Here is a 15,538-nt window from a genome sequence, read left to right as displayed (position 1 = left end):
GTCTTGCTTCTTTAGAGACATGGTCTCAGTCTTTAGCTGAAGTTGGTCTGGGACTCAAACTATAGTAATCCTTTTGCCCCAGCCTCCTAAGTGCTGGAATTAAAGGCAGGAGCCACCACGCTCAGCTGAGTTCCTACTTTTTAGGGACTGTCTACAAAGCATGTCTAGGTGTGTAATAAGAAGATTGGCTAGAATTCTTGTAGCTCCTGGACTTAGTGAGCTAATGCCAGAGTATACATGCGGCAGACAGGAAAATGGCATTGCCTGTTGGACAATTGTGACGCGTTCCTTGCTCCCAGCCCCCAGCTAGTCTCCCAGACAGCAGCATGTGTACACGGCATCAGGGCCTGAAGGCAGGGAAGGGTGTGATAAGACTTCAACAGGGCTGGAAGGGAGCAGCCTTGGTGAAGACCCAGCATTCCTACATTGCCTACTTTTGGCTGACAGATGCTCCCAGCTGGCCCGTATGCAAGTCTGTAACTTGCAAGGCAGGCTGAAAAGATGGTGTTGCTTGCCAAAGCCAAAGCAAATGGGAAGCCAGCAGACAGAGCGGGGAGACTTGGAGGGTGGCTGCTTATAATCCCCTGCCTGCTTTGGAGCACAAAACTGGGCCCAGGAGCGATCTGGGGACTGTTGTAGTGACGCTCAGGCACGTGAACAGCATCTGGGTCAAGTGAAAAGTCTGCTGTCTTCCCAACCCACCATTCCCTGAACCCTACCAACTGGACACCAGCTGCCCTTTGGGTGTCTGTGTACCACGGGGTCCTTCCTTGGATGAGTGGCATTAGCACTGTCTGGGAACCTGGTAGAAATGTAACTAGGAAGATGGCTCAGTTGGTACTTGTTTTGTTACATGCCCATGAGGACCAGAAGCCACACCAAAAGCTGGATGTGGCAGCGTGTGTTCGAAATCCCAGCACTGGGGAGGTGGAGAGAGGGGGATGATAGCAAGAGACTATAGCTCAAATAATAAGGTGGTAAGAGAGTAGGTGACACCTGAAATCCACACATGTGCCACACACGCACACGCACACGCGTGCGCGCAGTCAAATTTTAAGAGAGAGAAGGAGTAGGAGGCAAGCCCTTCAGGCAATTCTGGTGAAGAGCAGGGTTCGAGAACCACAGCTGGAAGCTGAGCCAGTCAACTCCACCGGGTCAGGAGAAGAGTGGGACACAGCTATTTCCACAAGAGAAGGGAGCATGCGCTCTACTAATGGCCACCTGTGCACTAGAGAGTATCAGTGCCTCCTGTCTGTAGTCCAAATGACAGGATAAGTTAACACTTGATAGGGAGCACTTGGGAGACAGAGGCAGGTGGATCTCTTAATTCTAGGCCAGCCTGGTCTTCAAACTGAGCTCCAGGATAGCCAGGGCTACACAGAGAAACTCTGCCTCAAACAAAACAAAACAAAACAAAACAAAACAAAACAAAACAAAACAAAACAAAACAAAACAAAACAAAACAAAACAAAAAAGCCAACTTGACACCACTTGGAGTATCTGAGAAGAGGGGAACCTCAGTTGATGAACTGAATTGATCAAATTAGCCTGTGGTCACTTGTGTGAGAAATAGTCTTAATCAACAGTTAATGTGGCCAGGCGGCGGTGCCAAAGAAGATTCTCAGATGGGAGCAGAGCTACCAAGAAGACCCAGAGAAGCTGAGAGGCAAAAAAAGACAGGGAGAAGCAGCCCAGCGGCCTGGAAGCAGCAGAAACCAGCTGAGCTGCCTGGAAGAGGTTAAAGCAGAGTCTCTTGGAAAGGACAGTCTCCGAAGTGCTGAGCTGTCTGAGGCTGTGCAGTGGGCTCCAGGTTTCTGAGCTGTCACCCATGCTGGGGCGGGCCTTGGTGATGCAGCAGCCTTTGAGTCATGTCTGCTCCTGTAAGAACCCCTCACCCACATTCCTGTAAGAAACCCCGATAAAACTCCTTGCTTCACACCAAGTTGGACTTGGGTGGTGTGCGTACTTTGGTCTGTCATGGGTTCCCTGTCTCGGGGTGAGTAGACACGTGTGTTACATCTCCCCAGGAAATGTTTTGTCATAACAACAGTTACAAGCAGACACGTGTGTATTTGAACAGAACCCAGGTCCTCTGCAAAGACAGCAAGTGTTCTTAACTGCTGGGCCACTTCTTCCCAGACCCTGGTATCCTGGTCTAAATGTTGCTGAAACTATGAATTGTTTAATTATGCAACTGCAGGCAAAAGTAATAAAACAAACGACCGTCATCCCTCAACTACACCAGGGGAAAACAGAAGATCACTCATTAGCAGAGTCTCATGGCTGAGAGCACGTGACTGTTGATATTTCCAAGGTAAGCTCCTTCCTTCCCAGGGGATGAACTGGGCTATGTTGCTATTCACTCGGCCCCACAGCCATGGGTCCTTGATTACAGCACTCGAGTAGAAAACTGAACTTTGGAAACCAGCGCTGGTGCTCACAGAGCCCCCGAATCCTCTGCGTGACTGGTGGAGCAGAGTTCACAGGCTTTACCACAAGACACGGGAAATCTTACCCAGCAGCACCCTGGTCCGGGACCCTGAGGAAATCCAGGCTCTCTGGGGTCTGTGACAATCGGTCTGAGCCTGTGGACTGTTGCCGTGGCAAGGGTGGGCGGGCCATAGAGGTGTACAGGCTTTTCTGATTGGACCTCTGGTTTCCAGGAGCGTGAGGAGGAGGCACAAACTGGTTTCTGATGACTCCATTTTGATGGCATCCTAGATAGGAAAGAGAAGAAACAATGTCAATTTCTGCCATTGCTTTGCCAAAAGGTCCTTCATACTTATTAACTAGCTGGAGGCAAGTGATTTAGCTACTCTGGCCCTCAGTTTCCCTTTCTGAAAATATTACTACCAGTAATATATTGTAAAACTGTTAATACACTATTTTCCTCCCAACTTTACTGAGGTATAACTGATAAATCCGATTGTATTTGGGGACTATAACATGACAGCACCAATGTCACCTGCTGAGGAAGTGCCTCAGTTTCTAGATATCTGGGTTCAAGCCCCCAGTCAGAGCAAGATGAGTTTGCAGCCAGCTGCTGGCAAGCCATTTTTGGGTCCACAAGGTCATGACTCAGGAGGGCAGCAGACAGTGGGTTAAACAGTTGTACATTCATTTTCCACGAGTCAGTCTCAGGTGTCCTTGGCTGAAGACTGCTGTGTGCGGTGTGGAAAACCCTTCACGTAGGTGAGGGAAGTGCAGCCATCTAGCCAGATCAAGCCGACGAAGAAAGTTCTGTGTCCCCAACAGTGATTTCTAGTAAGATCTCAAAAGTTGCATTAGCTGGTAGATCATGGATGGATGGTGGGGTGGGCTGTCGATCACGAGGGCATTATTATTCCCTGCCATGTAAGACGTAGCCCTAGCTCTCTTCCTGCTGACACAGCAGGCAGAGTGGAGAACGAGGCCCACTTCAGTAGGGCACGCCAGAAAACTGCAGGATTCTGGAGTAGCAATGGAGTGGCCAAGGCCTGGGGACTCAGTTCCGGCTCTGAAAACCTGTTGGTCTTGAGCAAGGATTGTAACCTTTGAGAAGGTCAGCTTCTCCATTAAAGAGCAAGGAGACTGGTCCAGCGTTTACCTGCTTTCTTCCAGCTCTGATACTCATTTCTGTTATCTTGGCACCCTTCTAAAGGTACAAGTGAGCCTTCCCCTCTCCAGAAACAAGGGCAGTGTTCTAGGGCAGAGCATTTAGAAGTGTGGCTTTTCATCCAGCCGGCTCTCTTGCCATTTCCTCCCACAGGCTCCAGGCTGGATGGAAACTAGACGCTGGAGACAAATAAGACTTTCTCCTCATCTGACCCAGTGAATAAGAATTTGAAGGGCTCTCCACAGCATCTGGGCTTGGGAGGACACTGAGGCCCCGCTTGCTGCCAAGAGTGCTAAAGAGAGGAAAGGAGTGTGGCAGAGTGGGCTGTTTCCTAGGGCACAGAAAAAGTAGGGGAGTGTCCCCATGTCACCAGAGACTCATTTGTCCACACTGAGTTCAGAGACTGAGACTAAACACTCAGCAGATATATTTTATGCCTGTTGAAATTAATAATAAAGTTTGGCTTGTATTATATGTGCTTTTCAGAGTTCATTGTTCTACGAATTCATCTTTATTACATTTGTCAAAAGTATGGTTTGTGATAAGCTGGAAAACTTTTTTTTTTTGTTTGTTTGTTTTTGTTTTTTTCAAGACAGGGTTTCTCTGTGTAGTTTTGGTGCCTGTCCTGGATCTTGCTCTATAGACAAGGCTAGCCTCGAACTCACAGAGATCCACCTGGTTCTGCCTCCCGAGTGCTGGGATTAAAGGTGTGCACCACCGCTACCTGGCTAGCTGGGAACCTTTTTAAAATCCAAAGGAACTGAGGGCTGAGGAGATAGCTGGCTGCCTTGCAAGCCTGAGGCTGTGAGCTCAATCCCTGCAACCACACTAAAAGCCAGGGGTGGTGGTTCACGTTTGCAATCCCAGCACTGGGGAGATGGAGACAGGAGGATCCCTGTGGATGGACACATTGGATAGGCGCCCAGTCCAGCCTAATTGACAAACCTCAGGTCCTAGGAAGAGACTCTGTATGGCCAGCTGGTGGTGGTGCATGCCTTTAATCCCAGCACTTGGGAGGCAGAGGCAGGCGGATCTCTGTGAGTTTGAGGCCAGCCTGGTTTACAGAGTGAGTTCTAGGACAGCCAGGGCTATTTAGAGAGACCCTGTCTACAAAACAAAACAAAACAAAACAAAACAAAACAAAACAAAACAAAACAAAAACTAAGATGCATAGTTCCCAAGAATCAACACCTGACATTATCCCTGGCCTCTACATGTGTGTGTATAACATGTATGTACACCCCTTCTCCATTTTCACCTGCAGACATACCAATAAGCACATGGACCTGCACACACACCCACGCCTCCCCCAACACCCACCTCCAATAAATAAACAAACCTGAGAAATGTAAAGTTCCGGGCAACACTTTTATAGATCTTTTGAGAAGTGTTGCTTTAATGGACTTGGGCTAATTCCTCATTTGGCTGATGAGGAAACTGTCATTTAGAGGTTGAGGCTATGTTCGAGGTCACTGTGGGCTGATTCGGTCGGAGGATACTCCGGCCAGAGCGGAGGTGAAGGAGCATCCAGATAGTCCTGGCAGAAGGCCAGCACTAAACAGTCACACAGTATGTGTAGACCCTGCTTCTCGTGGGTCCCTCCGAGCTTGGATGCTCCTTAACCGTTAAAGAAGAAAAAGAGGAAAGAAATCTGGACTGGGATGGGGCAGAGACTCCAAAAGAGAGGAGACTCCAAAAGAGAGGAGAGCTCATTTCTCACTGCTGGGCAGTGCTCAGGCTTAGAGTACAAGCGTGAGATCCCAGGAGAGAAGATTAAAGAATTCTTGGCGTTTCTTATTGTGGGTACGGGAGCAAATAGGATCCTCTCATCTGCTATGACTTGGCTCGAATATGGCTCCCAAATGACCTGTTCAGACCTACCCTAAAATGACTAATATCCTACTCTGAGGACAGTTTCTTATGGTCTGAACTTTGTGAGTGATGGAGACTTGTTTTTATTTAAATGCTGCCAAGTATGGGGACAGGGGAGGGGGCTCAGTTGGTAGTGTTTGCCTAGCATGCACAAAGCCCTGGGTTCAAGTCTCAGTATCACACAAACTGGATATTTCTTGCTGTCCACGCCAGTAACCCCAGCACGGCGGAGGCAGAGGCAGGAGGAAGGTCAAAAACTCAAGGCCATGCTCATCAATGCAGCAAATCCAAGGACAGTTTGGTTATAAAACCCTTTTTAAAAACAAAAAGCTGGGTGTGGTAGTTCACATCTTTAATCCCAGCGATCCAAGACAGAAGCAGATGGATCTCTGGGAGTTGGAGGCCAGCCTGGTCTACTTATTGAGTTCCAGGACAGTCAGAGCTACATAGTGAGACCCTGTTTTTATTTTTTGAAATGGCATTTCTCTACATAGCATAGCTCTGGCTGTCCTACAACTCACTATGTAGACCAGGCTGGCTTCCAATTCACAGAGATCCATCTGCCTCTGCCTCCCAAGTGCTGGGATTAAATGGGTGCTCCACCATGCCCAGAAGACCCTGTCTTAAAGAACAAAAACAAAACAACAAGCTGAAAATTATGAAAAACAAGGGCCAAAAAAGACTTTGTAACGTTTTGTAATTCTCCCAGATATTATTTCACTTTAGGGATGTCTCCTGGATTTCATTTCACTAAGAATAGATGTTTTTCTATTAATTCGCCAGGCCATTAACTAGTCATGAACCATTGCTGCAGTATGTGGCTGGAGCCTGGCGCTGGTGGATTGATACCCAGAAAACTCCTGGGCCCATCAAGGCAACATCTGGCATCGTAAAACCAGCAGCATTCTGCTTGTGGTGAACGGGAACTCATTTATCTCTCTCTGCCCTAGGAAGTGACAGAGCTGGGTAATGAAACCCAGATTGTTCCCTGTGCAGTAATGTGGGCTCACTGACATTGTTTCCTAAATTTTAGGGTCATGTGTATGGCTGCCTTGTATTTACTAGCTGACGGGTTTCTTCCCAAACACTCTCTCTTTATTTCCTTATTTTGTGTGTATGTGTGTGTACACATGTATATATGTGCATGTGGAGGTCAGAGGTCAACCTCATGTATTGTTCTTCAGAAGTCGTCCATCTTATTTCCTGAGACAGAGTCTCTCGCTAGTGCCTAAGTCTCACTGATTAGGTAAGGCAGCAAACAACAAGACTTTTCCTGTCTCTATCTCCCCAGCACCGGGATCCCAAGTTACACCATAGTGCCCAGCTTTTTACGTGAGTGCTGGAGCTTAAAACGCAAGTCAGACTGAAACATTTCTCTAGCTCTCCAAACATCCTTTGGAAGTTGCAGGTCCAGACTCAGCGGTACCTCTCCATGGTGCATGCGCAGCTTACCTGGGGGAGCAGGGGCAGCTCTCATTGGGTAATGGGCATTCTTAGTTCCACCAGAATACCCTCTGCTTTGGATGGTGTTCCTTCTGGTAGGGCCTGAAATAAACAAACAACCGGGAATTGAACTCCAGTCACCAGGCTTGGTGGAAAGCGCGTTTACCCACTGGGCCATCTCATTAGCCCCCAGTTCAGGTTCTTTATATCAGCCCAAACAGCCCTTTAAATACAACCAGGACATGAGTGCCGGGTATAATGTGCACAAAACACGAACACTCAGCACGCTTCAGCCTGCCCGTTCTCCCCGTCACTGCTTTAGTTTGCAGTGCCCAATCTCGTGAGAACCCCACCTCGTGAGAACCCCACCACAGCCAGCAGCAGAGACACAGACGCTTCTGGACCCGGATCTGAACAGAAGAGCCAGGTGCACGGTACCAGTGGAGGCAGGGCCCGGGCGACACTTACGAGAGTTCTTGGGCAGCCCAGGTCCGATGCTGACCTGCAGCACCTTGTTGCTGGGCTTGAGGATGGCCAGGTCGCCGAAGCCTTGGTGGAATTGCACTTGCCGGGAGCCCCCTGCACTCCAGGGACCCCAGTTCTCCTTTTTTAACTTCAGTTCAAGGCTGTGACAAGCACATGGATTGAAATTATGAGCCAGAAAGAGCCAATGAGAAAACGGTACTCATGAACCAGCTGCTGCCCGGAAGGTGATCACCACGGGATGGGCAAGCCCAGATCATCCAACCCTCTCACGTAGGGGATGGTACAGCTCAGTGCGGCACAGCTGCTAGGTGATTGCCACACCAGATGCACAGGCATCTGGAGCTCAACATCTGTGAGAACCCTGTTGGTGAGTGGTTTTCCTCATTTATGTCACAGGGTTACTCTCCGGTGGTCAAGGGTGACTGCCTAGGGGACAGGGACAACTTGCCCTCTGTTGTTAACATTGGGCTTCCAGTTGTGTTTGCTGTGTGGAGGACTGAGATGTCAGATACAAGAGGGCAGAATATTCTATACCACAGACTGTGGCTACTGTTCAGTTATCTTCTGTTATTCCATCACCGTCATTCACCCATGTAGGAAGGAAAAACACCAAAATCCGAATGGGAGGGGGGGTGTGATGGTTAGTTTTAATCATCAACTTGACATATTCTGGAATCACCTGAGAGAGAGTCTCAATAAGGGACTATCTATCTAGATCAGGGTGACCTGTGGGCAAGTAGGGGATTATTTTGTTTAATGGTAATTGACGTGGGAAGATCCACTGTGGGCAGCCCCATTCCCTATGCAGGGGATCCTGAACTGTATATGTATAGAAAGTACTGAGTAAGTATGCACATATTAATTTCTCTCTGCTCTTGACTATGGATATGATATGATACAACTACCTGCTTCAAGTTCCTGCTTTGACTTTCCTGCTATGACAGACTGGAATCTGAACCTCAGAAGCCAAAAGAAACACTATGTCTATATACCTGCGTGATACACTGTATAGTCTGCTCTTTTTAACTTAGGAAATATTAATGATTCTATTGTCAGTTTCGTTCATCTGGGCATTACAGTCTCATGGTTGCCTCATTTTTATGGATAAAGAGATGGACCCTATTGATGGGGAATTTAAGAAAAGCTAAACAACTCTCACTCAGCAAAAATGAGATCAGAAGCTCAACAATATATGGTGTCTTGCCCATTAGAGCATTTCACTAAAACATGTGAAGGTGAGCTAAGACATAAGGCATTACTAGCCACACCCCATGTCCCAGATTCCCCACCCCAATTTGGGGAATCAGAACACCTATTCCAGTTCCTTTTTCCTGCTTCCAGCCTGACTGCTGTTCACTCTGCTAATCCTGCCTTCCTAGTCTTACTTGAGTGATCTTTGTGTAAATGATAAAAAATATCCTTTGATGATTTGATTATTTCACAGAAACATAAATGTGACCCCAGCAAAGCCCTGGGTTGTCTTCAGCACGCCTCCCTGTTCCTGGAAATACTGAGATGCCCAGAGTGGGGCTAGCTGAAGGGATGGAACCACACAGCCCACCCTGCAGGCCTCCCTACCTCTCAGTCTGGACTCCAGACCCCAACTCACGTATTGCTGAATTTCAGAGGTAGTTGCTTCTGGGTTTTTTCCTCGTATCGCTTTGCCAAGAGGCTCAAGAACTCCGTTTTGAAGACAGATTCAAGCAAACTGTCATACTCTTGCTCGTGGAGAATGAAGATGTCATCCTGCATGGTACTGAGAGAGATCAGGCGGAGTTAACATGAGCTGCTCCTCCGCTCACCCACCAGCTCTGTCCTTATCATTTGGAGGCAGGGAGAAGGGAATGTATGCTAAGCATACATCACTGTACTGCTACACACTGTACCCACCGAACCTGTTCCAAACACTACAAGGCCCATCATCACTCTTCATACTCATTCAAGACCATCCTGTAACGGCAGTAAGCTCTTTTTTTCCCCTACCTTCCTTCCCTGGTTCCCTTTCTCTTCTCTCCCTCTTTATGATGCCCTGAGTTTGAGTTTGATTCCAGGGGTGCACACAGTGGAAGGTGAGGAGCAGCTTCTGCAATCTGTCCTCTGATGTCCACACTACTCTCCCCACAATACATACAATATAATAATGAGAAGTAAATAAAAGTATCACTTAAAGCAGAACACAGACTAAGAATTACATGATCAAATTGAAGACATCTGGGGCTGGAGAGATGGCTCAGAGGTTAAGAGCACCGACTGTTCTTCCAGAGGTCCTGAGTTCAATTCCCAGCAATCACATGATGGCTCACTACCATCTGTAATGAGATCTGGTGCCCTCCTCTGTATACATAATAAATAAATAAATCTTTAAAAAAAAATTGAAGACATCTGTCTCCATAGGGAAGTGGAGGGGCTGAAGTTCCATTTCCAGCACTCCTGGTGGGCAACTCACAACTGTTTGTAAATCCATCTCCTCTGACCCCTGAGGACAATGTGCAATACACACACAATTTAAAATAAATCTTAAAAAAAAAAAGAAGTTGATGGCTAACCATCAAGTAAGTAAAACACTTCCACATGGTTTCAAAATTAAGGGTAGTCTATATTTAAAGAATATATTTTAAGGGCTGAAGAGATGGCCCAGAGGTTAAGAGCATTCGTTACTAGCAACCACATGGTTGTTCACAAAGGTCCTTATGTCAGTCTCAGGGGATCTGATGCCCTCTTCTGACCACTATAGGTACCACACATGTGCAATGTGGTGCACAGACATACATGCAGGCAAACACTGATACCCATAAAATAAAAACAAAAGGAAAGAGTAAAAATACCTTTTAAATTTAACTTCTGCCTCAAAAAATTATTTATTTATTTGACTTTAAAAATTTGATTTATTTTGGGGATTATAATTACAATGAGCCTCATAATGACCTCATGCTGGTTTGGGCAGGAATTCTGGGAAGGAAAAGTACAATATCCCATTAAAGGAATAATTATCCCACCTATCTCTTTAACAGGGTTTAAGGGGAGCCCACCTTTCTAGGGGTGATCCCTTGGCTGGGAGTTTGACTGCCCAGCTGGAATATAGGGCCTCCACCCAGGCTAACGATTCTATTATTCTCTTGACCAGTTTTCCTTTAATGGGCCTTTATTGTTGCTCTAGCTCTGACATGTCTGAACAAGCCTGCTTGCCTGGTGCTGCTTTCTGGAAGACTATTCATTATTCATTAGGATGAAGTGAGCAAGACCTTGAGAGATTTAATATGCTTAGACTTGAGTGTCATTATCTATCATTCCTCTGTGTGTGTGTGTGTGTGTGTGTGTGTGTGTGTGTGTGTGTGTGCAAGCAGACTCGAACCTCATGCCAGTTAGCAGCATGAATCTGAACATAAGATGCATTTGGACACTTCAACTATGAATCGTCGAATTCAAAAGCCTCTCCCTTCAGTCGCCCAGGTGGAAGTTAGTCAGGCTCCTGGGCTTGGAAACAAAGCTTATAGGTTTATTTACTCTTTAAAAAAAGAGCTCATGCTTGTTTTTGGATTTCACCCCTCTTTTTCATACACACAAGCGGCAATTCCTCGCAGGAGCCTGCGACTCTGTGCTGAAAGGTCTTGTACCGCTCTGGCTTGGCTCTGACTTGCCCCATTCTCCTCCCTGTGGCTTACTTACTGTATTGCTGACAACACTCGAAAATTTGTTTTCACTCTCAACCAACGGGTCATCTTTACAAAAATGTCTGTTACAAAACAGACTGAAGCCCTAAAGGAGGTTTTATTTTTGAAGTTTAAAAGGTGATTTCCAAATACAGCATGTCTTTATTTAAGTCTTTTTTAACATCTTTTCCTGACCATGAAATAAATGCTCCTTTTAATAAACTGGAAGATAAAGAGGCGGATGAATTTTTAAAAAGCTTGCCTGGAATTCTGTCCCCCAGGGAAACTAGGGCAGAGGTGCTCAACTTGTAGGTCGAGACCCCTTTGGGGGTTAACAGATCCTTTCACAGTGGCCACCCAAGACTACTGGAAAACACAGACATTTACATTATGACTCATAACAGGAGCCAGATTACAGTTATGAAGTAGCAAAGAAATAATTTTATAGTTGGCGTCACCACAACATGAGGAACTGTGTTAAAGGGTCACAGTGTTAGGAAGGTTGAGAACCACTGGACTAGAGGCAGCAGATCTAGAAACCCTCACACTGTGTGTTGGACCTATTTCAAGAATATTCCCCTTGACTGTCAGGTAAGAGGTCCATCTTCTTCCTTCCCATCCTCCTGGAAGCTTCTGAGCCTACAGGTCACCATTTCACACACATACACACACACACACACACACACACACACACATACACACACACACACACACACACACACACACACACACACGTTCTCGCGCGCACAGAAGCCAGAGCCTTTCTCAATCGCTCCCTACCTTACTTCTCTGGGACAGGGTCTCTCAGTGGACCCGGACCTCAGCCCCAGGGACCCCCCTGTCTCTGCCTCCTTAATGCTGGATTCCAGGAGCATACCACTGTGCCTAGCTTTCCTGTGGGTGCTGGGGAAATCAATCTCACCCTCATGCCTGATCAGCAAGTACATTACCAACTGAGCCATCTCCCCGTTCCCCTCCCTCCCAACAGAGTCTCGTGTAGCTGAGGCTGGCTTCAAACTCACGTGGCTGAGGACGATCTTGAACTCGCCCTCCTGCCTTCAACTGGGATTACAGGCATTAGATCCAAGTCCTTCTCATACAGTGATGGGGGACAGAAGCCAGGCCTTCATGTGTGCCAGCCAAGCAATGTACCAACTGAATTAACTTCCCTAGCCCGTGGGGGTTGTTCTTCAATTCAACATTCTCCATAAGAATGTGAGAACCAGGAAACCAGAACCTCTATCTAATGCACTCTCAGAGATGCTTTTCCAGGAACATCAAGCAGCGGGGTATCTATTGACCCAGACACCCCTCTCCCCAAACTTCTACAGCTCAGCTCCTAGAACAAGGAGATTCAAAAACCTTGCCAGATAGAGTCCACAGCATCGGCCACCACATCTATTACAGTAAGGCCACCCTTCTAGTGCATACAGTTCTCCTAATAGGAGCTTAAAACTGGGTGCCTGTCCTGCATGACGGACAGTGCCACTCCCAGAAACAATGGGCACTACAGGAGAATCTCAGTGCCAGACACAGGATACCTATTAACAAGTTCTCATCAGGGAGGCTCCAGGGGCACCCCCAAACAACACAGGCTGTTGCCGTTGCTCTTGGTTGCCCTGCTACAACCCTATGGCCGAAGATACCACACACTGTGGCTGAAGGGCAAGGAGAAACTGCTCTCCAGTTGACTAGGGAAGTTCTTCCCTGGCTTTCGTGGTACTGGGAGGGGCTACACAGGCTGCTGGCGGAGAAAAGACATCAATGATCTCACCTAGCACGAGCTTCTGCATGCTACAATACTGAACTGCCAGGCAAGATGTGCCCACCCGGGGAACAGTGGCAGATGTGCCCACCCGGGGAACAGTAGCAAGAGTGTTCATGGGAGTCCCTGAGTGCTCTGTGAACTGGATTGGAGGCCTGAACCACAGGAGGGACTTCATTTCCTGTATTGTAAACCTGGTCAAAAATCTATGGCTAGGAAGGTCACAGGCCCTCGGGGGGCAGGAGGGAAGGACACAACCTACTGCTGCTGGGTTAAGATGTCAGATTCAATGAATACTGTGAATGTAATCAATGAATGCCACAAATGTAATTAATATCATGAGTGTAATTAATAAATATCATGAGTGTAATTAAAAAAAAACCCAAAGGAAAAAAAAAGATTTCAGATTTTATTATTTTAAGATTATGGGTATGACTATGTGCCTGTGTGGGGATGTGCACACAAGTGCCAGCTGAACAGGCATGAAGACTCAAGTTTGATTTCTCTTCTTCCTGGCTGCTTTTCTATGAGCTGCTGGTACTTGCTGCCACGCCTGATGACCTGAGTTCAATTCCTGGTACCCAAGCTTTGGAAGGAGAGAGCACTTGTATTTATCCACACTACAGACCCTTCTTCTACACACAATCCAGGTTATTTGAAAGCAGACTATATGTTTCTTCTCAGCCTTTTGGCTAAGATCAAGTTTACAGCAAAGTATAAATATTGTATTATTTTATGCTTAATATTTCAGTATGTGCCATTAAAAAGTAAAATTTCTTTATATAAAAAACGTAAGCATGAGGCCATCATCATGCTTAAAGAAACGAACATTAACCCCTTCATATAAAATATTTACTTGTGAGCATATTTCCCAGACTGCTTCTTACTTGTTTGTGGATGGCTGGTTTATCTGAAGAGAGCTACTTCCTACCAGCACTTAGGTCCTAAGAGTTAATAGTAGGCTTAGAGATCAAGCTTGTGGGATATTTCAATAGTCTGAACCGGAGAAACACATCCAGTGATTGTCAGTTCAGCCAAAAGCCAACTAGTAAGTCTCATCAATTCTTGAAAACACAAACAGATGTTGCAACATATTTTCCTGAAGTGCAAGACAGTTGTTCCCTGCTTTCTTTACACCAGCACTGAAGTGTCCAAGACACATCCACACATCCACCACAGCGACACCACCACTCAGGAATCGGATACCACAGTGAATTTCAGCGTTGGGCTCAATCCTGCAACGCCAGCCATCCTCCCCTCCCAGCTGCTTAACTAACCTGGATTTGAATTGCTGGGCTAACCTAATGTGTCAGAAAAAAGAGGGAACACGATGAGCCTTGGTAAGTGGGAGGCTCGGTAGCTGCAATGTGCAGACGTGACTAAAAGATAAAAAGCTTTCCTCCTTAGAGTTAGGAAAGCCTCTAGGCTGGGACCCTCTGAAAGGGAGCGGCCATAACAAAAAGGGCCTGTATGAGGGGGATGGAAAAAAGGCTGGTTTTACCAGGACGTGTTCTATTCCCAGAGGCTCTGGCAGAAGGGCTTGGGAAACCAGAAGAAAGAATTCGAGACTAAACAATCACACTGGGTAAACCTTAAAGTCACAGTAACAGGACAGAGGTGCTTGGTGAGGGGGTGGCCAGCGGGTCTAGTCCAACCATGAAGTCTGACGGGCCAGAGACAGACTGGGCAACAAGGGCAGGAGAAACGATCCTGGCTTCCACAATAACAGCTTCCAGGTGTGATTTCCTAGCTTTCAGCCACAGCTCTCAGGAGAATCCAGTACTTTTCAGCTCACCCAGTTACATCCTGGTTCAGTGTTCTCTCAGGCATGAGAAAAAGAGAACATCTTCCCACTGGGTTCTTTAGAACTCCAAGGGTGGCCAGGAAGGGTGTGGCCAGCTGGGTGTAAAACAGCCAATGAACCAAAGCTTAAAGATGACCCAGACAGCTGCCAGAGCCTGTCCAGGAGACCCAGGGCTCTTACTGAGGTAGCATTGAGGGAGGACAATGGTATATTCCTCAGCTGTGAAATGTTACATCCTGAGTTAGTGTTTTAAGCATTTAATTTCCCTGTCCCACCTGGCCCTTTATCCAGGAAAATTGGGAATGGACAATAATAGAAGGACAGTCACAAAGACACAGGCAAGGATAGACATACTACAAATGTGTTTTGGATTATCCTACAGCAGTAACGATTCCATGGTCAGGGGTCTGAATCTGAGCTTTCCTCTGAGCCTAGCAGTTTTATTTAGAGAGGGACGTCCCGTTTCTAGGGAGTCATGGTCACCAGTGATCAGAATTGTAGTGGACAGCTGTTCTGTCTATGACCTTGAAGGACCACCCCTAGAGATGCAGCAGCTAACTAACTGCTCTACCTGCCTATGACCTTGAAGTACATGTCCATGGGGTGTGGCCTCTTTTCGACCCTTAAGACCTGAGATGCACATAGGCATTGCTCTCTTCTCTTGTGCATGATTTTTGGAGACAGGACTGAATCAGGTGGCCGGAACAGTGTTCCAGAACCTGTGACTATTCTGTTATATACAGTGAGTTTTCCCCTTAATAAATTCCTTTACCCATTAAACAGACTCCATGGATTTTTCATTATATCTGGTGCCCACATGGGTGGGCCATCCATGGCCCTTATCCACATAGAGAAACTTCCACATGAGCTAGCATTTTACCCTCGCTGGCCCAGATCACTCCCTCCCAAGTTGCATCTGTGTT

At 46.9% G+C, this 15,538-nt stretch overlaps 1 protein-coding gene across 1 annotated transcript in view; it reads right to left on the bottom strand.

The window, feature by feature from the left end:
* Window positions 1-15,538, bottom strand: part of Myo1e (myosin IE) — a 205,342-nt gene that overhangs the window by 10,578 nt on the left and 179,226 nt on the right. Inside the window, exons 23-26 of the mRNA XM_006979281.3 lie at window positions 9,006-9,152; window positions 7,379-7,536; window positions 6,920-7,012; window positions 2,516-2,717 (exon numbers count right to left, since the gene is read on the bottom strand). Coding sequence (XP_006979343.1) covers window positions 2,516-2,717; window positions 6,920-7,012; window positions 7,379-7,536; window positions 9,006-9,152 — 600 coding nt within the window. The remainder of the gene's footprint in view (window positions 1-2,515; window positions 2,718-6,919; window positions 7,013-7,378; window positions 7,537-9,005; window positions 9,153-15,538) is intronic.

This window comes from Peromyscus maniculatus, chromosome 7 (assembly GCF_049852395.1).
Source record: "Peromyscus maniculatus bairdii isolate BWxNUB_F1_BW_parent chromosome 7, HU_Pman_BW_mat_3.1, whole genome shotgun sequence".
In the NCBI taxonomy this organism is placed as follows: Eukaryota; Metazoa; Chordata; class Mammalia; order Rodentia; family Cricetidae; genus Peromyscus; species Peromyscus maniculatus.
The sequence above is the reverse complement of the archived record's forward strand: the minus strand, read 5'-3'. Positions and strand labels throughout refer to the sequence as shown.